This window comes from Arvicanthis niloticus, chromosome 2, assembly GCF_011762505.2.
Source record: "Arvicanthis niloticus isolate mArvNil1 chromosome 2, mArvNil1.pat.X, whole genome shotgun sequence".
NCBI classification, from domain to species: domain Eukaryota; kingdom Metazoa; phylum Chordata; class Mammalia; order Rodentia; family Muridae; genus Arvicanthis; species Arvicanthis niloticus.
Genome location: NC_047659.1, coordinates 141,940,430 through 141,962,995, shown reverse-complemented (window position 1 = coordinate 141,962,995; position 22,566 = coordinate 141,940,430). Strand labels below are relative to the sequence as shown.

Sequence of the window (22,566 nt, the reverse complement as noted above, 5' to 3'; positions counted from 1 at the left end):
CTGTAGATTTGTGTTACCCCCTCATTTTTGACAAAATAGCCTAACCCAGATGTTCTTTGGGTTAAATATATTTCCAACTTGATATTTTCCCTTTTAGCTTGGTACTGGGTATAAATTTAAAGAAAAAAATTAATTTAATTTTTTTATGTCTCACAAGGAAGTCAAGTCAACAGCATATTAAAATGTCCTCAGAACAACATTTTCATGTCCTGTGTGTGCAGGGGCCATCCTAACCCCATAGGTATGATCAGAGGCTGTAGTTAGCACATGGCTCAGACCTTTCCCTGGCAGTGTGCACTAGGTCTCACGGGAAACACGCTCTGTGTCCCTTGTACTGCTTACTAGTTTGTGGACATGGGACAGTCATTAAACCTCCCTGTACTCCATCCTCATGCATGAAGTGGAATGGTGAATAAGGTACTTAACTTACAGGATTAGGCAAGCCAGCATTTGTCTAGATAAATACCTTCCATGTGATGTGTATTGGGTCTATGCGTACTGGGTCTGCGTGTACTGGGAATGTGTGTACTGCGTCTACATGTACCTGGTCTGCGTGTACTGGGAATGTGTGTACTGTGTCTACATGTACCTGCTCTGCGTGTACTGGGAATGTGTGTACTGTGTCTACATGTACCTGGTCTGCGTGTACTGGGAATGTGTGCACTGCGTCTACATGTACCTGGTCTGCGTGTACTGGGAATGTGTGTACTGTGTCTACATGTACCTGCTCTGTGTGTACTGGGAATGTGTGTACTGTGTCTACATGTACCTGGTCTGCGTGTACTGGGAATGTGTGTACTGCGTCTACATGTACCTGGTCTGTGTGTACTGGGAATGCGTGTACTGTGTCTACATGTACCTGGTCTGCGTGTACTGGGAATGCGTGTACTGTGTCTACATGTACCTGGTCTGTGTGTACTGGGAATGCGTGTACTGCGTCTACATGTACCTGGTCTGCGTGTACTGGGAATGTGTGTACTGCGTCTACATGTACCTGGTCTGCGTGTACTGGGAATGTGTGCACTGCGTCTACATGTACCTGGTCTGTGTGTACTGGGAATGTGTGTGCTGTGTCTACATGTACCTGCTCTGTGTGTACTGGGAATGTGTGTACTGTGTCTACATGTACCTGGTCTGTGTGTACTGGGAATGTGTGTGCTGTGTCTACATGTACCTGGTCTGTGTGTACTGGGAATGTGTGTGCTGTGTCTACATGTACCTGCTCTGTGTGTACTGGGAATGTGTGTACTGTGTCTACATGTACCTGGTCTGCCTGTACTGGGAATGTGTGTACTGTGTCTACATGTACCTGGTCTGCGTGTACTGGGTCTGTGCATACTGAGTCTCTTTTTTTGATTGTCACATTGCCTCATTTAATTTTACTATAAGCTCTCGGGCGGGGCGGTGTCATGGCTATGCGCCCTGTGGAGTCACACAGGACTCAGCTCAGCTTGAATGCTCTGCTGCTGATGTCTTGGAGCTGTGAACTCTGAACAGGGCCGCCTTCCCCGCTTCTTTGTAGCCACTGCATGTTCTTTCGTTTGTCCAGCAGGGTGGGTGGTGTCGTTGTCTCTGAATGCTACAGTGGCCTTGGACAAGTAACACCTCTGAGCTCTGACTTGTAAATTTCAGAGTCACTCCTGAGAGTGAAATGAGAGCACGTGCACAGTGGCAGCACACTCACGCACACCCACTCACAAGTCCAGAATGGGTCCTATTGTACCGCTGCTGCCGAGCCTTACAGACTAAGCAACACCCCCACTCTTCTGGAAGCGTGCAGGCTTACCACAGTTGAAGCTTCTTTTCCTGTAGGGATGCACTGAGACCATAAATGTTCGTGGTTGACAGTCTGACAAAATCACGGTAGAGCTAGAGAGGCAGGGAGCATAGCCTATGGTAAGAGCCTACTATAAGCCTGCTTGCAGTAAATCTCAGCACTCAGGGAACAAGGTGGAATCCAGGTGCCTGGCTCTGAGCAACGTTGTGTGGTGGGCTCTGGGATGGTGTTATGGGTGGAGACGCGTACCAAACTTAGTAGAAGAAGACAAGGGACACACACCAGCGTGAATCTTGTTTATAATAAGCTTCACTAGCTCCACAGCGACATTAACAGGGCAAGGTACCTACACCATGAGGCAAAAGAAAGTGCTAGAAAAGAATACCTGTGACTCCTTTGCAACCTCTTGAGGCTCGCCTGCTGGTTTTGTTGCTACTGAGATACTTCATGCTATGTTAGTTATGTCGCAGGAAGCAAATTTTTATAGACTTTTATGATACGTAACAGTTTTTCTAATAAAAATTTAAAATTAAATAAATTATTTTAGAATCACTCTAGAACATAGAATAAGAATCCATCCTTACAGAAGATCAAACCTTCTAAAGAGCACTATGAAATTCACTTTGACAAAAATATGTTAATGTAAAATTATTTTTACCGTTGCAGAACTAAGACTAGATACGTCTTCACCCAGTGTTTGTAACTCAAACAAGCCAATAGAAAGCTCTGGTGGTCCATGTTCCCCCGCTGTGATTTTATATCCATCCTCCAAACCTCAGCTTGTTGGGTAAGTACACTCTGGACAGATAGTCTGACGACAGGAAGGTCAAGGCTTGGATCTCCGCCTTCATCTTAGAGTCTGCCATTATTTCCATCTGTCAGAAGGCACCACAGTGTTGCCAGCATGTGTCAGGCCTGCAGACTAGACAGTCTTCAGACCCACTAGGGCATCTAGAGTGGCTACTGCTCACAAGGTAAGGCACGGCCTCAAGACTACAGTGCTTTTGTTCTAAGACTTTTCCCAGTTTTTTCTTTTTTAACTTCATCAACTGTGATGTCATCGCTCCATCCCTGATAAAGTGACATGACTGTGAAGGAGGACAAGCAGACATCTTCTTCCTGCTGGCCTCCTCTGTCAGAGCTACTCATGGGATGTGACTCCAACACATTATCATTGCCAAACTATGCTAGTATCAGTTGTTGGAGACAGAATTTCAAGAAAATAAGTCAGACTCAGAAGGATGGGTACTGCATGCTTTCTTCCATGTGCAGAGTCTAGACTTAAAAATGCATGCATGTAGAACATGAACACAGAGGAGGCACTATGCTGGGAGGAAGGTTCTCACGGGGGTGGGGGAGAAGGACATTGGGCAGACAGAACTGGTAGAGGGGGAGGGAAAGACAAAGTGCTGTATGTCTTCTTTTTTATGAGAACTCTAGACCTAACATGTAGTGTGTGAGAGAGCAGAGCAGAGCATGCTGGGAGAAGAATATACTTGCAGAGGTGGGGTGGGGTTTTGAGCAAAGTACCATGATATATATGTATGAAATGCCATAATAAAACCTGTTATCTTGTATACTAACTGAACGCATTAATTAAAAATCAGTAAGATTGATAAAAACTGAAACAGCAGTTCAGGGATGTGCTGAAGATATCCTGTGAACAGCTACCATGACAGTGAAAGAGAGTTTATAAAACACACCACCTACCTCTTTCTTCCAACAGGGCTGGTAGGTGATGTAAGGTCTCCTCAGGATACTGTCCAGCTTCATCTGGTCACGCTTTGTCAGTGGGATCAAACTCTCCTTGGGTATATGTAACCTGGAGGACAGGCATGGGAGTCGTCAGTCAAAACAAGGCGCTCCTGCAACACATCTATTTTGCCTGCATTTATGATGTCACATCAACAAACTAAGAAGGTGAAGAAATCAGTCCATTCCTCCCCCTCAAGCCCAACATCTGGGGGCTCTGTGACACAGGCCAGGGAGTTTTCCAAGCTCAAAGTAGAAGTTTGTGTTGTCATAGCAACAGATTTGGTTCCCTTCCCCTCTTCATCCTCAAGAGATGACTACAGATGAGCAGGTACTGGCTACTGAAGGAAGCACTGATGTCAGACACATTGAGCCAAGCCACTCAGCATGGGCCAGCTGGAGCTTTCTGTTCTTGTAGCCGTGACCTCCGGCAGAAATTGCCAGTGGCTGGCACTCAGAACCTCAAAGAAGTCAAAAGTGACAGCTGATAAGCACTTGGGTCTCAGCACAGAGGACATATATCTTATTTTCTTATGCAGAATGCACACTTACCTAGTTGAAGTCTGAACACAGTAGAGCTATCTGGACTTGTGACAGAGCAATCTGCTTTTGAAGTCTGAGGTTTTCAGGTAAGCTCGAATGTGAGCTTTCCTCAGTGTCCCCATCATTACCAGCATTTGCCAGTGGCAGTTCCTGCCTGGATGACTGAAGGGAACCTAGCGCTGCTCCCTGAAGCCTCTTCCCTTTGATCATGGATCTATCTGGAGTGGCTCTTGGGGCACCAGAGAGGTTTATGAGCCACCACTGGAGTTTCTTCAAGACCTCTGCCTTAAAAGCCATTGGTTTCCATGTTCCAAATCTGTTTGAAATTGTCTTCATGCAGAGAGTCACTCCCAGAGAAATGACCATGATGAGTATACTGCATTAGTTGAAACTCTGCTTCTCTTTAATGGAAACATTTAAAACTCCAGAGGGAACGCTTCCTTCCTGCTCACTCTGTAGCTTTATGGTCTCCATGTTCTGGAAAAAAGCATCTACAAAGACAGCCCACTGCCTCAGCCTCCCTCACACACATTCAAGTTCTTCTCAGGGGAAAGAAGAATAGCAAGAGGGTGCTGGAAGGGCTGGAGAAATGGGCTGGCTCAGTGGTTAAGAGTGTATACTACTCTTGCAGAGGACCTATGTTTGATTTTAGCATCTGTCTTCGTAGCTCATAACTGGGTGTAACTCCAGCTTCACAGGTTCTAAGGCTTCGGGCACAGTACCTGCACTCCCATGTTCATGCCCCCCAGTACCTGCACATCATTAAATAAATATTTTTTAAAGTATTTGAAAAGCAGTGCTCCCCCATGGTGAGGGCCAGGCCAGGTGGCTCACTCTCCAGGGAGAACAAACAAGAACTTATTGACATCAGGGGGAAGCCTCAGAAATGCACACACACTTTGTCCCATCAAGTCTCTGGGAATCCTCAGAGACTACATAAAGGTTCAGGTAACTACTGGAGGACTCTTCGATCTGCCTATCATCTATCTACAGCCTCCCAGAGTAGCTGTGAGGGATGGCCTAAACAAATGCTAGCCCAGGAATTCAGGAGTAGGAACTGTTTCTGTGAGGAACATATTTATTGTTTTTTTTTTTTTTTTTTTTTTTTTAAATATCACATTGTGTTGTGTGCAAAAATCAGATGACAAAGAAACAGTTGAGGACCTTGAGTTTTCTAGGGAAAGGTCATGGCTGTTGGCAGAAAACCACCAGCCACCCAGGACTGCTCTGTCTCAAATGACTCTCAATTGTAAGTGATGAAAGTTCTCAAACTCTGACTCTAAGTCCCTGAGCACAGGATTATAAATATGATGCCATGTCTCTCTATGCATTATTCTTTTCCATACAAGAAACTTGTACAAGGGATTTAACCATAATCCCTTGTAAAAATTGTAAAAGTAACCATAGCTAGCTGAAAGTGAAATTAAATAATTCATTAAGCTGCCCTTTTTTTTTTTTTTGGTTTTTAAGATAGGGCCTCTTTATGTATGTATCACTATGCCAGAACTTTATTAACTGTTTTAATAACAGAAACCCCAAGAAATTTAACTCATGACTACAGACAGCAAGTGACATCAGGCACCATCTTACCTTTTAATATCAGAAGGGAGGAGACCAAGCCATCTGATTGTTGGGACAGTGAGATTGTGGGCTTCAAAAGACATGGACTGAAATAAAGAGCGGAGCTGTGTCAGGTGGCTTCCTGTTGGCAGCAGGGTGAGGTAGGTGCTCGGAGCACTCTCTCTGGCCTGTCCTCACTCCCTACCTCCTGCTCTGCCCCGACCCCTCTGCTCTGAGCTTGGCTGAGCTACAGGCTTATTTAGAGATTCAGGCTTGGCCACTTTGGAGGGAACCAGGATTTGTAGCTCTACAGGTTTTCAAGATGTGCTGAATTTGGTCACTGTAGGCTTCAGCGAGGACTTGGTGTTTTCTCTTCTCTCATGGTAGCATTCCCAATGGTGAAATCAAAACTGGAAGCGGCATGTGACGTTTATGGGATATCTCGTGCTCTTTAGGAGTGTAGGCAGGAGGCTGTACCTCTTGCACACACCTCATCTCTGCTACCTGTGAGTGCTGCCGGTGCTGAGAGCCGGGCTCACATCACCGAAGCACAGGCTGGCTCTCAAAGACATCACCATCTGCCCTGGAACATTCTGGAAAGCCTAGCCTTACATAAGGCACGTAAGTAGCCACCCCAGCGAATGTGCAGAGTGTGTGGAGGCAGCAGAGCGGACGCGCTTCTCTGTACTCACCATGGAGCCGTACTTATAGATGCACATAATCTCGATGCCTGTTGAGAGTGAGCTTCAAGATTAGACTCAGATCACAGCTGTGGAATCTACATCTCAAATTTCATCTAACAACCTAAAACTTTTATTTCTGTAGACATTACCAATGAAAAAATTATGTTGTCAGTTTCATATGTTGAACATCACATTAAATAATTCCAGCCTTTATTTTGACTATTTTACTAGTCTCTTACATTGAACCTAGGACACCATGCACACTAGGCAAGTACGCTACCACTGAGCTCTCCCCTGGCCCATACAATGTACTATGCAGATGCTCTAAAAGCAGAAAAGCACATCCACAACAGGAAACAATCCCGACTATTGTCCCAGACTGTCCAGGAAGGATTACCGTAGGGATCAGCATCGACCAGCGTGAAAACAGGAATATGGAAGGTGTCCCACAGCCTCTTTACCAGGAGCCTGGTGTTCAGGTCTGGAACACCCTTTCCCTGAAAGCAGACACAATCGGACATTGTGACCCCAGAAGAGGACCTGGGTCCATTCGGCACATATTTCATCAACACTGACAAATGGGACCCCATCTTGACTTCCAGGTGGGAGCCCCAGGCTGGTAGTGAGGGCAATGTGCAACAGGGAAGGGGCCGCGTGCTGACAGTTCTGCTCGGGGTGTGCCTGTTGGAAGATCCCATCCCAGGGAAACATTTCTCCAGGAAGAGAAGTAATACAGGGCCTACCCACTTAAAGGTGCTCACTGTAGTGTTGACATGGAAAAGAGAGGGCCAGCGAGGTGGCTCAGCAGGTAAAGTCTAATGACCCACTTGCTGCAAGGAAAGGTCAACCAGACGCTTGCCAATTTTTTTATCTTCTATATTGTCTCTTGGCTCTTTCAGCTAAACAGATGCCACTAGGATTTCCTGCCATCACCCCAAGGCACCCCATGTCAAAATCACACTAGGGAGAACTACTTCTATAAAGAGCTGAGTGCTTGTGTCCTGTGGCTCTGTGGTGACACTGCAGTAAGTACCGCAGGTAGGAGCCACAGAGACTCCTCCCCACAGTCAGCAGTCACAGTCCTTCATGCAGTCCTTCCACTCAGTTGTCCGCTTGCGCTTGCGTCCTCACAGGAGATTAACCCAAACCTCCCAAGCAGCTGTCAGACTCTCACTTCTGCCATCTGACCCACAGGCAGCGCATAAGCCATACTGCGCAAAGCCTCCCATGAGCCTATCTTTTTGCTGAGTCAGGATGCAATGGGACAGAACAGGCCTGTGAGGCTCCCCAGCTGCCTGGCACCTCCTCATAGACCCCCCTCCTTGCTCCGCTGAGGGTATGTTCCTGCTCAATCTAACAAACTAAAACACTGCAGACAGCCAGACAATCATCTTCTCCAGGGAGCAGGTGTTCTACAGCTCGGTAAAGGCAGGCTGGGAAGAGATCACTGAAGAGGGGAGCATGGTCTACTCTCACTCTGCAGTTCCCACATGCTGTGCCCCAAGCTCTCTTCCTTCCTGAAGCCTGTTCCTTTGGTTGCTCAGACTCGCAAACCCCATCACCACATCACCATCCCGTGGGAAGCCAACTGCCCACGGTGGAACAATACATTTGTCCCTCCCAGACTCACATCAGGACCCTACAATGTGAGTTCAGATGACTGGGCTCTGGGGTAGAGAACAGAAGGGACCCCTTGAATGGATGGAAGCCCTCATGTAAGGGAACGCAGAAAGGCTTTCTCCTGTCTCCTGCCTGCTCCTTTCTGGGCTAGCTGTCACTGCTGACACACTGCCTTTTGCAGAGCGGTCCTGAAGCACCACTGCTGCCTCCACTATCGCACATGGATGCTTGCAAAGAGCAAGCTCCTTCAGACTGACCCAGTGACTCCCCGGGGATAGAAACCCATGTGAACAACAGCAGGCAGGGCACTGTGCGCTACCCAAGCCCCGGATAAACCCACAGCAGCAGGAATGTGGGGGCGGGGGCGGGGAAGGAGGAGCATGGAAACTAACCCTGTTTTGGAAAACTGCTGGTGTTTAAGAATGAAGACCATAGTCTGAACTTGAGTTAGGTATGGGGACATTGAAATAAGCACCGAGGACACTTCTGCTCTGTGGTGCTAGACAACTCATTATACCGGACAGGGCCATGATGCACACATGTTGTTGGAAGCCTCTCTCCAGGCACTGAGGTGGTAAAGGAAGGCAGGTGTCCTACCGTGACCATGATGCATGGGGATACCCTGCTGCAGAAGTTGTCATCCAGGAGCCGCTGGAATGTTGCGTCCTTCTCAACTATTAATAGAAACTTCGCATCTGTCATCAGATCTGTGGCGCTAAGGCTGAGAAACTACTGTCATAACACCCCAGGGTAGTCACCTATGACATCACAGCACTGTGTGTAGTGCCGTGATGACTCAGAGCCTGCTCTAGGGAAAAGGCTTTCGCTTACCCTCCAACATCCACACCCACCCAGATGTACAAGGGCCTGCGCTTATTCCACAGTGAGTCCTTGGGAGCTCTAGCAAGGGGACTGTGGCTGTCTCTACAGCCTAACTTGCTTGCTACACAGCGGGAGGGCAAAGCTCACTGAAAAAGGATACTCTGCATTCCTTGAATGTTCGATGGCACAGCAGTAGCCTGAGTTTAAAACATACAGTTTGTAAGTTAAATAAAAGGAGGTGTAGCTACATTTTATAATTCACCCCAACAATCCTATGCTTTCACTTTTCTCTGATGGGAAGTCTAGAGACCGCTGCTCAGGGAAGAGCAGACCAGCTGCCAGGAGAGCAGACGCACGGCCCGTGGCTTCCCAGACTGAGACGCTTGCTCTTTGCACATTTGTCTTTGCACATTTGTGGTTTAAGCAGACAAGATGGAGGAGAGTGTCCTGACGCAGGCTCTGCAGCACTGCTATGTCCTGTCCTGACGGAGCAGCAGGACCACTTACACCTAGTACAGCGGCTCTAGTACAGTGATCACCAAGGGGTTAGGGATGAAATGCGTTCACTTCAGAGCACACAGATTATGTAAACAGCCATTCCAAAAAGGCTGCCATGCCACAAGCTACATGAAATAACAGCACATTTCAAAAGAACATCTGTCTGTTTATTCCAATATGACAATTAGCACAAGAAAACCGTGTGCTTAATGTAGGCCCTCCCTCCCCATAAAGCACACACCATTCATCCACATCACCACTTAAAGTCTCTGGGTTCAAGCACGCTGGCTCAGTGGGTGAAAGTACTTGCCATACAGGCCTGATGACCTGAGTTTGATCCCAGGAACGCATAGTGGAAGGAAGGAACTGATTTTGAAAGTGGTTCTCTGACCTCTGACCTCCACACTTGTGCTGAGGCACACATGCACCTGTGAGCACACACACATATCATGCTCATATACACACAATAATAATTTTTAGCCTTATCTATAAATTACACACACAAAAACAAGGAATGAAATCTGATTCAAAATGGAAGGGTTGTGTGTCTCTGAGCAGGTGAGATGGGAGGATGCTCACCGAGGCACTACAGGTGCACTGGACTCGGGTACCATCTTCCTCCATGTATCTCAAGTTGCCAGCAATCAATCCCTTGGACGTAGATAACTAGAAAAAAATAACATATTTGAAAATACTCCACGATATATTTGTTGCTCCAAGCCTCTCACATGTTCACCTGTTACGATACTTGTATTTTAGCTTAGACCAGAATCTAGGTAGAGATGAAAAAGAAAACATGTAAGGGTATTTAGGAAATAAAAATATTTGCCAGGCGGTGGTGGTGTACCCATTTAATCCCAGCACTTGGGAGGCAGAGGCAGGCGGGTTTCTGAGTTCGAGGCCAGCCTGGTCTACAGAGTGAGTTCCAGGACAGCCAGGGCTACACAGAGAAACCCTGTCTCAAAAAAAAAAAAAAAAAAAAAAGATAAGGTCCTTGCTTTGGTTCATTCAACATAAGGAATACATTGGAAACAGATTAAGATTTCCAATGGTGAGAAAATTTAGTATCAAACAAAGTGAAAAGGGCAGAGACACTTGTCCCTCAGTCAGGATTTCACTTTGTGGCTCCGGCTGACCTCTGCCTCTGCCGGACTTTGCTCTGGGACCCGGGGCAGCTGGCATTTGCTTTGGGGCAGTGTTTGTACTTAGAATGGCTCACCACGTGCAGACTCCTCCTGGGTACTTTCAGCATACAGGAAATGTCATCCACAATGCTGTCCACCGCGGCCTGGGTCCCGAAGAGCTGGCTGTCAGTGTAGTATATGTCTCTATCAGATGTAAGGTCAACACTGAATGAGCATGTGCTCCTGGACTGTGACAGACACAGAACACTGGAGACAACATGTGATGCAGGAAACACGCCATACGAGGAGAGCTCCTTATTACCCGGGCTCCAGGTTTCATGGCTTCTCACAGCATATTTTAAAAGTTAATGGGAACTGGAGGGATGGCTCAATGGTTAAGAGTACTGGCCGCTCTTCCAGAGGACCTGGGTTCAATTCCCAGTACTTACAGAGTAGGTCACAGCAGTCTGTGACTCTTGCTCCAGGGAATTGACACCATCTTCAGGCTCCTTCAGACACCAGGAATACATGTGGTGCACAGTGCACAGGCACACATTCAGGCAAAACATCCATACACAGTAAATTTAGAAGAAAAAATTTAACTAAATCCCACACTGCATTGCATTTTTTGAAGATGAATTTACCAGAACAATATATTTACCTCTTGGTTGCATAAGTGTTGCTCTGTATTAATTTATAAATCATGGACAATATTTTCAGAATTAGAGCTGGAAAATAGAACATAAGAAACAATTTACTTCTCTCTCTTTCTCTCTCTTTCTCTCTGTCTTTACCAATTTGAAACAATAATTATCAAAACAATAATTTTTTTTCTGAGACAGCGTTTCTCCATTTAATGACCTGGCTGTCCTGAACCTGGATTTGTAGACCAGGCTAGCCTCCAACCCACATAGATCTGTCTGCTTTTGCCTCCCCCGCCCAAATGCTGAGATTAAAGGCATGTGCCACCACACCTAGCTGTTATAAAAAATTATAAGCATCCCCTCTGTCTGTCTATAATACTTTAAAAATTATCTAAAAAAGAAAGGTTAGATAAAGCACAATTGTCCCAGGAATCCAGAACAGCATGCTTACTTTGAATGCAGCATGTTCCTGATGTTACTGACAGTGAAAAGCTCTAGAAATTAATCAAGGACAAGTTGCCCACTCAAGAACATGTGAAGCCATCCCACTAAAAGCAGCTAAGCTCTAGAAATATCTCATTTATTCTTCATCACTCAATGCCATCAAAGATGAACTTACCGAATTTTTTAAAGGATTTTGGTGAGTTGCTTTTGATTTTTCTTGTGGTACACTGAGGTATCACCTGAAGGCCTACGGAATCTTCGAACCTGTAGTTTTGTTCAAAACAAAGGAACAAAATGAGAAGGACTTAACTCCTGAAGAGCTAACACACACTCGGGGTGACCTTCTGCATATTACGCACACGTGTTCAGAGGCCAGAGGCCACGCCTTGAGAAGCATTCTGTGGGTACCACCCGTCTTGTCCTGGAGCTCTCTGGTTACTGTAGATTGAGTGGTCTGTAAGCCACAGGGCCCTCCTGTGTTCACCTCCCCAGCCCTGGGACTCCACGCACATGCCCGTGCTGGCTCTTATGAGGGGTGGGGTAGCCTAACACATGTGCTCCCACTCACACAGCCCACGTTTCAGCTGCTCAGCCTTCTCCCACACTGCTGCTGTGTGTGGGTGCTGAGCTTAGGGACAGTTTAAATTGCTGCAGGTAGTTAACAGGTGACTAGCTAGGGGTTAAGTATATTAAACGTGCTTCAGTGCTCTTGGTTGGGGCGACGGTGTGTATTAAGTACTTACACATACTTTACTATTATGTGTTTTAATCATTCTGCCATTACGCATTCTCAGTTACTAAGTTGGCTCAAATGTTTTATTTCAATTTACCCACAAAGTGACACTGTGTGAACTACTGATATTAATTTGTTAAACTGAACCTCCCAGACTCTCCTAAAGGTGGCAAAAGGCACCAGGCATATGGCAGCTGCTTGGAAACTGGGTGGAATCCATTTTTCAAAAAACCATCGTCCAAGTATACAGCTTACGTTAACTATACTGATCTTAAAGTAATACTCACACAGCATCTCCTCACCCTGTTCCTCTATTTCAGTGAGTTTCACAAAGTCAGAGAACCACCTGTCCTGTAGAGAAGGCGATATGGACTAGAAAGGCCAATCCTTTATCGCTAGACTGGAGAACTTGGATAAAGCTCCCAGAGCAAGCAGCTAGGACAGGGATAAGAACTGTGCCACATCCCTGTGTGGAGTTCAGAATACTTGTAGTGTGGTCTGCATGGCAACACCGAGTGTGGCTGCCTGAGCAATGGCTTGCCTTTGCAGACTGGAAGACAATCACACCAACGGTGTCTTCTTAGTGCTGAGGAGAAGTCTGGCTGTTTTGAACTAGGGCAAACAGACTTTGAACCTTTCCCTCCCGCAGAGCAGCTCTAGTGGCTAGCCTGCTTGTCTTTGCCTTATCTTTCACACTGACTTCTAGTTTACAGAGCCCTCCTGTGGAGCACAGATTTTGTAAACCTGCTAATTCTTATAGGTCAAGAGGATAAAAAAGAATAACACGTGACTGTAAGTCTAATTTAAACAAATTGAATTAACGATGTAGGTACTGAATTTTAAAACAAAACTTCAGGACTGGAGGGATGGCTCAGTGGTTGAGAGCACTGACTGCTCTTCCAGAGGTCCTGAGTTCAATTCCCAGCAACTACACGGTGGCTTACAACCATCTGTAGTGGGATCTGATGCTCTCTTCTGGTGTGTCTGAAGATCATAACTACAGTGTACTCATGTACATAAAATAAGTTAATAAACAAAACAAAATTCAGGGGGCCAGGCACAGTGGCACATGTTTTTAATCCCAGCACTCAGGAGGGACAGGCAGGCAGATTTCTTTGAATTTGAGGCCAGCCTGGTCTACATTGTCAGTTCCGGGCCAGCTAGGGAGTATAGTGAGACCCTGTCTTAAATAAGTAAAACTTCAGGGGCTGGAGAGCTGGCTGGGCAGCTGAGAGTGCTTGCTGCTCTTTATAGGACTGGAGTTCAGTTCCCAGTACTCACATCAGGTGGCTTCCCAAGAATCCAGGTAATCTGACACCCTCTTCCGTGGGGACTCACAGGCACAATGCACTTTCAGGTACACACACACACACACACACACACACACACACGGGCACAGACACACATCTTTTTAAAATGTAGAAAAAAAAATTGCAGAATGCCCACTTTATGTTTTCCCAGCGCGATCTGTTGTCTATTGTGAAGGCAGGTACTTCATTTCTTGCCAAGCTTTTGATTATGTCTTGGATAATATTTTCTATAGATGTAAGAACCTCAGAACTGAAACAATAAACACATTGTGACTCAATTTTACACCGTGTAACATCTCCCAGATCAATACAAAGCCAACCTCCCACCCTCACCCCAACAGAATTTTTCTGTGTAGCCCTAAATGTCTTGGAACTCATTCTGTAGACCAGGCTGGCCTCAAACTCAAGAGATCTGCCTGCCTCTGCTTTCCAAGTGCTGGGATTAAAGGCATGGACATCCTACACCTGGCACAATTCCTTTATTTCATTATATTATTGTTGTTTGTCTTGCTTTTGGAAATAAGGTCTCACAATGTAGCCTGCAATTCCATGAAGTCCTGGATGGGCTCAAACCCACAAACCTTGTTCGCCTGGGTGCTGAGATTGCAGGTGTGGGCCACCACACCTTGCTTCTGTTTGTCTTTTTAAGCCTTGGAAACACATGTCAATAACCATCTCTCTTACTAAATTCTTACCTCAGCATGCATTCAAACAACTGCTCTTACACTGCTTACTTAGAAAAATTAGATTTACCTGTAAATTCATTGTTCAAAGAACCCTTTTGCATTAATGATGAGCTAATATAACTTACAAATACGTTTTTTATTTGCTCACATTAACTTATTTCAATGTCGCTGAACTTCAATACAGACTTGGCTTGAAATACTACTGTAAAATGTTTTAACTGAGGATGACGTAAGACTAGCTTTGAATTTCCTTCCCAAGAAAACAACGCAGAAACATTAACATGCATGTGTGCCTCCTGTGGGCACCTGCACTTTCTTATAACACACTGCTCTAAAATTGATGTCATGTCTAAGAATTAACCATTTTTGAATTTTAGTGATTCAAAAGGAAAAATTTTAATCACTATGAGAAAAGGAAAAAAAATGGTGAGTTTTGTACTAAATAGTTGGCTTGGCCACTCAGATCATGTCACTTGACTAGAAAATAATCAAGAGTGAACCTGGCTTTCTCCAACTGGCTGTTAATTTCACAAACCGTCAGTTTAAAAAAGATATATCGTTTTAAGCAACATTGGCATATTGCCTAGGAAGGAAAACCCAGTTAAGCAAAGAAGATGGGCAAAATGTTGAATTTTAACGTCCACACAATTTTCAACGTTTCTAACGGGGGAAAATAGATCAGAAAATGGATTTTAAAACATTTAGTATTTTCTGACACATTATTTTTCAAAGCTTGGAACAGTTTGGGGGCAAATATGGCAGGCTAAGATATCATCAGATGGAACCATACTAGAGTCTCTGTAGTTGATTTTGAAGAAATCACTTACAATATGTTCACCTGCTTCCTTCAGATCAAGAAGATTGTCTTATTATAAATTACTTAAAATGTGTTGAAATCCTTGTTAGTTCTGGGAAATTAGTGATAGTTCAGGGTACAAACGCTTTTCACTTTTTCTTTTTCTATCCCTCACCCCCAAACCTATTATATATACATATATATATATATATATATATATATATATATATATATATATATATATTATATATATATATATATTCTGTATCTATCTATCTATCTATCTATCTATCTATCTTCTGTATATATTCTCATTCTCTCTCTCTCTCCTCTCTCTCTCTCTCTCGCTCTCTCTCTCTCTCTCTCTCTCTCTCTCTCTCTCTCTCTCTCTCTCTCTCTCAAATTTTCAACACGGGGTTTCTCTGTCTAATAGCCCTGGGACTACTGATCTTGAACTCAAGAGACATGCCTGTCTCAGCCTCCCAAGTGCTGGAATTAAGGCCCAGCTTTCATTAAAAAAATTAATAAAACAAATCCAAACCAAGTCTCAAGCTCTCTGACTATAAAGGATGCTGATAAACCTAGAACGAGGCCAGAGGGATACACCTGAAACATTCTAGAAAACATCTGGTGTGTACAGGGAAGTGGTCACCACGAGGGAGCACTGGCGAGCACCGACTTTGGCGCCTGGGCGTGGCCTCCGACACTCTCCTCACAGTGGCCACTTCGGCGCCATGGGGAAACTTCCCGGGCTTTCCGTGGCCCTGACGAGCTGCTGTACCTAGAGGCCACTCGGGTGGCCCCGGCAGGGGTCTCCCCTGCGCCTCTCTTCACCATGGCCAACAGGGAAGCCCTGTGCCGATCCAGGGCGTCGAAGAACGAGGGCTCGGGCCCCATAGGCGCGAACGCCATGATGGCGGACACGCGAGCCGCTCGGAGGCCTCCTGCCTCTACAAACCTTCCCGCGCTCTAGACATGCGCATGCGCACTGCACCACGGACGGCTGGACAGCCCGCAGAGCAGAGTGCGCAGGCGCGGGGGCCTCTGAGGCCCCATGGGACCGTTCAGGGAGGATGTGATGCGCTCGATGCAGATCTAGCCAGCGTGGAGGACCAGTGGGGTCTAGCTTTCCTTGACCTGATAACTTAGGGGAAATAATATTTGCAAAGCCTTTTTGTAGGGTCATTTTTACAACTTTTCACGAGGAAGGTCATGGACCTGGGGATACTATGGGTGAGGGGAAACCTTCCTGCCTGGTTTGGCTTCCTGCCTCTGTCACATGTCCTGGCTCCTCCTCCTCCTGTGTGTTGGAAATTAAAGACTTTTCTACTGTACAAATAATATTTGGGATTTGCTTTTATTTAGAAAATCCTTGTTGGGAAAAGCTCAGCGTTAAGAATTTTATTGCAGCCGGGCAGCGGTGGCACATGCCTTTAATCCCAGCACTTGGGAGGGCAGAGGCAGGTGGATTTCTTTCTTTCTTTCTTTCTTTCTTTCTTTCTTTCTTTCTTTCTTTTTTTTTTTTTTTAAAAGAATTATTTGTTTATTTATATAAGTACACTGTAGCTGTCTTCAGACACACCAGAAGAGGGCATCAGATCCCATTACAGATGGTTGTGAGCCACCATGTGGTTGCTGGGAATTGAACTCAGGACCTCTGGAAGAGCAGTCAGTGCTCTTAACCACTGAGCCATCTCTCCAGCCCTGGCAGGCAGATTTCGGTGTTCCAGGACAGCCAGGGATACACAGAGAAACCCTGTCTCAACCCCCCCCCCCCAAAAAAATAGAATTTTAATACACTTATAGAGAGTTTAGGTTCATCCAGTTCTAGAACCCCTGTCGGGCAGCTCATACCTGCCAATAACCCCAGTTCCATGGAACCTCATGCCCTCTGGCCTCTATGGGTTCCTGCATGCATGGGATAGATACACATTAAAAAAAATTTAAAAGGAGATGAACTCTTTCAACTATAGAAAAAGTTGTTGCTTATCTGAAAATAGGCTTTCCATCCTAAGCCTTAATAGCGTGGATATCACCGTCTCTAGGTTAAGACATGTCTCACTTTATTCTCTCCCAGCTGGGATTTCTGCAGCTCTAGGGGATCCTTGACTCTCAGAACCATGTCCTTAACAAAGAGAGACTGGGATGAGATAAAACACTGACTGGACCAAGGTGGCTTGAATCAAGGTGTGTGAGGAATGCTGGGATTGATCCCATGAGAGCCGCCTGACCACAGGTCCCAGTGGATAGTTTGTATTTCTAACTAGCTCCGGGGCAGAAATAACAGCCTTTTCTTACATTCTTCTCTCTCTCTCTCTTCTCTCTCTCTCTCTCTCTCTCTCTCTCTCTCTCTCTTGTGTTTTATAAAAAGATAAGAGAGACCAACCAGAGATATGTTTGGTGGAGGTGCTCTATGGTGTGGGGGAAGGGGATGCCTCTGCAGGCCCATGTTGAGGAACCCCTTCCCCTGAGGGACCAGCCACACTTCCCTATACTATTCTATAGTGTAGAATAGTTTATTTAGGGCATGGGGAGGGGAGCTGAGAGAGGGAGGGAGGAGAGACCTAGAGGCCGGCCATGAGCACTTGGAGAGAGAAGGGGGAGAGGAATGGGGAGAGAGGGAGAAGAGGGTGAGAAAGCAAGGGCAGGAGAGCAAGAGAGAGACAGGGGCAAGCAGCCCCTTTTATAATGAGTCAGGCACACCTGGCTGTTGTCAGGTAACTGTGGGGCGGAGCCTAGATGCCAACACTCTGTGTGTGTGTGTGTGTGTGTGTGTGTGTGTGTGTAAGACCTGTGTTAAGAGCCTTTCTTCATCACTATCACCCTGCTTCCTGTTGCCTCTCCTGTGCTAAGCAGTTCTGGTTACTGAGGGATGAGGAAGCTCACAGCCCCAGGAGAGGCAGCGACTGAGCACAGACGGATGAACCGAGGCTGAGTGGACCAGGAGATAGGTACATTTGAAATCAGTCAACAGCATTAGAAGGGAAAACCCATCCTCTTTTTCTGGATGGAGAGTCTGGGCTCAGAAAGGTTGAGCTCCGCATGGGAGGCTGGGCACTCGAGTTTCTGAACCAAACGGGAGACATGCCAAGTTCATGTCAGATCCTTAGGAACCCAGGTGCCTTCAGGGATCCGGCTCAGGGTGGGCAGAATTAGCCCTTTGTCGTGGGTGATGGCTTTTTTGTTTATTTTGTTCTGTTTCAGTTTTCCTCAGGAGGACAGCCACACAACAGGCAGACTTCAGAAGGGACTTGAGGAGGGAAGAGAGCGAGATGACATCATGGAGGCACCTTTCTCCTGGGTTTCACACTCTCCTGCTCCCCCTTTTTTTTGTCCGTTGGAGACAGACCTGCATCACAGACTCCACCAGAGGTAGCAGCCTCCTCTGGGACTTGTGAAAAATCCTGAGGTGGCTGGAGGGCTAGGGAGGAGCTACGAGGCAGCCGAGGAACAAAGACACCTAAATCTGCTGTTCCTTTGAGAGAGACTCAAGGCTCGGGTGCCTGGCAGGAGTTCCCACCTCCATGACAAAGGTGAGGGGGAGGGAGTGTTCTGCCAGCAGCTGAAGTCGGCCTCTGCCCTGCAGGCATCCTGCCTGGTTCAGAGAGGAGTAGCCAAGCAGGCCGTGTGCCTGCCACTGCTGTTTACAGCACCTGCACTTCAAAGGCCTTTCCAGCCCCACGACGGGAGATGGAACCAGAAAAACACAGTCGGCTCCAAGCAAGCCTCGGCCAGCATTGCTGACAAAGAGAAGCTGTCTCGGTTCCCCCCACCCCCTCCCGGCCCAGACCTGCTCATTCCCGGGTCCTCTGAGCATTCCTCTAGACTCTGTCAGGAAGAAGTCTTAGTTTCTTTTTCTGTTGCTACAATGAAAATACCTCCACAAAAGCAACTTGAGGGAGAAAGGGCTTGTTCTATCTGGTACTTCAAGATACAGTGGATCAGAGAGAGAGACGCCAAGGGAGCAGGAGCTGGAAGTAGCTGGTCACGTGTCACCCACCATTAGGAAACAAGAGGGATGAATGCACATGTGTGGGCTCAGATCCATTTATACAGTTCAGGATCTCCTGCGCAGTGAATGGTCCTGCCCAGTTAAAATGGTTCTTTCCACATTAATTAACTTAAACCAGAACAGTTGCCCATCCAAGCTAGAAATATGGCTCAGCAGGTTCAAGAGCACTTCCAGTGGATTGGGTTTGATTTCCAGCGCCTACATGGCAACCCCCAACCATCTATACCTCCTGTTCTAGGGAATCCAGTGCCCTCCTCCAGCCCCTGTGAGCATCAGGCACTCAAGAGGTGCACAGACAAATATGTAGTCAAAACACTCATGCATATAAAATTTAAAAGATAACTAAATAAATAACTATGTTTTGAAGATAATTCCCCATAAGCATGGACAGAGGTGTGTCTCCCAGGTGATCTAGATCTTGTCAAAATGACACTGTCGTAGGAATCATCGTTGGTATTGGGCTCCAAACCCAGAGACATCACATCTAGGTGCCATATATTCCCAGAATCCACCTGGCTACCTCCCACCTTTACCTGGGAGAGGCTATACGTCACCGCCCATATAAAACAGGCAGAACTCCCTGACCTCGCTCTTTTCTTCTTCCTCCTTTCTTTTTCTATCTTCTTCCTCTTCTTCTCTCCCCTCCCCCATCTTTGCCCTACCTCCTCAATAAACCCCACTTGGAACTGTTTGGTCTGGTGTGGTCTGTTCTAAGCAGCCTGTGGATGTATTTCAGTCATTTTTGTTAGCATTCCATTCCTAGACTCTGCCCCACAGTTACTTGGCAAAAGCCAGGTATGCCTGACTCAGTATTAAGGGGGCTGCTTGCTCCTCGTCTCTCCCTTACTGTCTTATTCTCTTCCCCTCTTCCCTCTCTGTTCCCTCTCTCCCCATTCCACCCCCTCTATGTTTATGGCCAGCCTCTACTCTCTCTTCTCTTCTACGGTCTGTCTGTCTGTCTGTCTGTCTGTTTCTCTCTCTCTCTCTCTCTCTCTCTCTCTCTCTCTCTCTCTCTCTCTGCCTTTCTCTCTCTCTACTCCCTCCTCAACTCCACTCCTTATGCCCTAAATAATAAACTCTGTTCTATACTATATCTGTATGACTGGTCCCTCACAGGGAAAGAATTCCTCAGCATGGGCCCGCAGAGGCACCACCTCCCACCTCACAATACTAGGCCTCTGCCAAACATATTCTGGTTCTTTCTTTCTTTTTATAAAACACAACACTTTCTACAGCCTCATTCTAAGCTTCTGAAACCATGGGCTGTGGGCAGAGTAATGGGAAAGTGTAGGACCCTCAAATTCCAAGGACTTGAATTGACTGTACAGTTCATAAAGTCAAGGATCATGAAGACAGCTGAAGGTCACTTTTCACCAAACAAGGCAGATTTTCAATCAAACTAATAAGAGTGGATCTAGAAAAGTTGAGAATAGAGTCCTAGTCAGGCCTGTTTAATCCCTCCTGGAATGGCCTGGCCTGGCCCTGGCTTGACTCATGTTGCCCAACTTGGGGGCAGCCTCCCGTGTGAGGCATGCTCTTGGGAACACGGGAAGGCAGGTTCCCTTCTTCCCCCAGCCCTAAACAACACTAACCCTATCCCCTGTTTTCCTCCTTCCCCCACCTCCTTCCCTACTTCCTCCCCATCCTTCTCCCTCCCTTCTCCACCTCCCCATAAAGATTTTTTTGTTTTGTTTTTATTTTTGTCTGAGACAGTGTCTCACTATGCAGCTTTGGCTGGCTAGAACTCAATACACAAACCAGGTTGCTCTCTACTCACAGAGATCCTCCTGCTTCTGCCTGAGGCATGCTGGGGTTAAAGATGTGAGACACCATGCCTGACCTTGAACATGGTTTCATTAGTATACATTACATGAATTTCATTATGACGTTTAGTGCATATGCATAGTCTGTTTAGACCATAGGCATATTCTAGCCCCAGAACCTTCTTTGTTCTGTTTCTAACTTCTGCTAACCCCCTGCCTCCTCCCAACTAGAGCGCATCCACTTTCATGTCTTGTCTTTGCGTGACGAGCTTCAGAAGAATTACTTAAGGAAGGATCATCACCTTTCCCTGCACCACTAAAGAAACTGTCTCTCTCCCCTCAATGCAATCAACCATTAGCTGCATATTCTGTGAGCTCCTCCCCTGTCTTTTCTGGGACGTCTTTATATCCCGACCAGCTGTGGGAGGTGCCTCCCACTATGAAGGAAAGTCTGTCCTCCTCAGACTTTTACAGAAATGTCCTCACAGACACACCCAGAGATTTGTCTCCTGGGTGATCATTGATTCTGTCAAGTTGATGATCAAGATTCCATGATGCCAAGGGTGGGTGTATCTCATAAGATTTGAAGGCCCTTGTAGGCTTAAAGTGGCTTCCCATGCAATCCAGCTACAGGGACAACATCTCTCTGTGACAGAGAGGACAGCCAGTCTGCACAATGGTGGGAGAACATGGAGAAGCCTGAGGACTGCAGAGTCTAGCTTCAGACTGTGAATACCATCCTTCCTTCTAGGAGAAGATGCTGGGTCCTCACCTTTAGTTTGCCTGTACCTGGCTAACCTTTGACGCTCCCTGCTGCTTCCTGGAGTCTGACTGATGCAGTGAGGAGAAGCTTGTGGTAATGGTGTTTACAGAGTTCTTTGCGAATCTCTCCAAATCGTGCCTGTGGATGTTGACAGACGCTAGCAAGGGGCTTGTTGGGATACAGCCACCCTACAGCATGGTGACTGCTATCCCAAATTGTGGTCCCTTGGAGTCCCTCCGGGACTCTTGCCCCATGTCAGCCTTGGGAGGGTGTCTGAGGTCAGTCGTTCATAACCTTCATCTCACCCACTGGGAAGCCAAGGCTCGAGAAACTTAAGGGACATAACCAAGAATCTGTAGCAAGAAAGAAGGGGAGCTGAGACCTGAACCTGAGCCTGTTTTTAGAATGTCAAAGCTTTGCCATTCTCTAGGCACAGACAGACAGACAGACAGACAGACAGACAGACAGACAGACACACACACACACACACACACACACAGGTAGGAACCCCACTCAAGACATTGTGTTGGAACCACCACAGACCTGCCCACTGGAGGGGAGTAGCTTTTGGGTCCTTATTGCCCTTTGGTATTTTGCTCATAGAAGCTATGCTGCCAGGAAGGCAGGGAGAGCCAAGCCCTGGCTCAACATCCTGCTAATAGAATTAGGATGTTCCTTCCGGTTGGGAAGGATTGCTTTTGGAACGGGCCAAACAAGCCACGTATTCAGCTGCGTGGAGGCAAGAGGCAGGCTTGGCTTTGGCAGCTGAGGTGTCGTGGGTCTCAGGGCACAGCAAATGGAGAGGGGTCTGTGAGTGGCATTCCAGGTCATCATTATGGGAAGAGTTCACCTCAGCTAACTCCCTGAGGTTCTTATGTGTCTGTCCTGTCCTCTGCTTCTGAGTCATGATCAGTGGCAGCTCACGAGACCTCAGTCCTAAGAGCTTCTTTGGAAATCTTTTCATCTGATCAGCCAGTGAAGGGGTTACCCTGAGGGGAACCCTGGTGGTCTCCTCTGATCTCATCACACCACCTGC

General features: G+C 46.6%; 1 protein-coding gene across 3 annotated transcripts; it reads right to left on the bottom strand.

The window, feature by feature from the left end:
* Window positions 1-2,442: 2,442 nt before the first annotated feature.
* On the bottom strand, window positions 2,443-15,904 carry Spo11 (SPO11 initiator of meiotic double strand breaks). Of its 3 annotated transcripts, XM_034495565.2 has the most exons (13): window positions 15,774-15,904; window positions 13,647-13,760; window positions 11,643-11,731; window positions 11,041-11,107; window positions 10,475-10,583; window positions 9,835-9,921; window positions 8,918-8,954; window positions 8,533-8,642; window positions 6,713-6,812; window positions 6,325-6,362; window positions 5,663-5,739; window positions 3,488-3,599; window positions 2,443-2,652 (listed from the first exon to the last, which is right to left on the bottom strand). In XM_034495565.2, the coding sequence occupies exons 1-13, from the start codon at window positions 15,902-15,904 to the stop codon at window positions 2,533-2,535; spliced, it is 1,191 nt and encodes a 396-aa protein (XP_034351456.1). In that variant the 3' UTR covers window positions 2,443-2,532. The 3 variants fall into 3 exon arrangements, with proteins under 3 accessions (XP_034351456.1, XP_034351458.1, XP_034351459.1); XM_034495567.2 differs by lacking the exon at window positions 13,647-13,760; XM_034495568.2 differs by lacking the exon at window positions 13,647-13,760 and having other exon boundaries at window positions 8,533-8,630.
* Window positions 15,905-22,566: the final 6,662 nt, after the last annotated feature.

Excerpts from the sequence above, each read along its gene's own strand:
- Spo11 (XM_034495565.2), bottom strand. The coding sequence starts at position 15,904 with ATGGCGTTCGCGCCTATGGGGCCCGAGCCCTCGTTCTTCGACGCCCTG. Across the intron at positions 11,732-13,646 it reads TCGCGCTGGGAAAACATAAA|GTTCGAAGATTCCGTAGGCC; the intron begins GTGGGCATTCTG and ends ACAAAACTACAG. Across the intron at positions 5,740-6,324 it reads TCTATAAGTACGGCTCCATG|TCCATGTCTTTTGAAGCCCA; the intron begins GTGAGTACAGAG and ends TCTTTATTTCAG.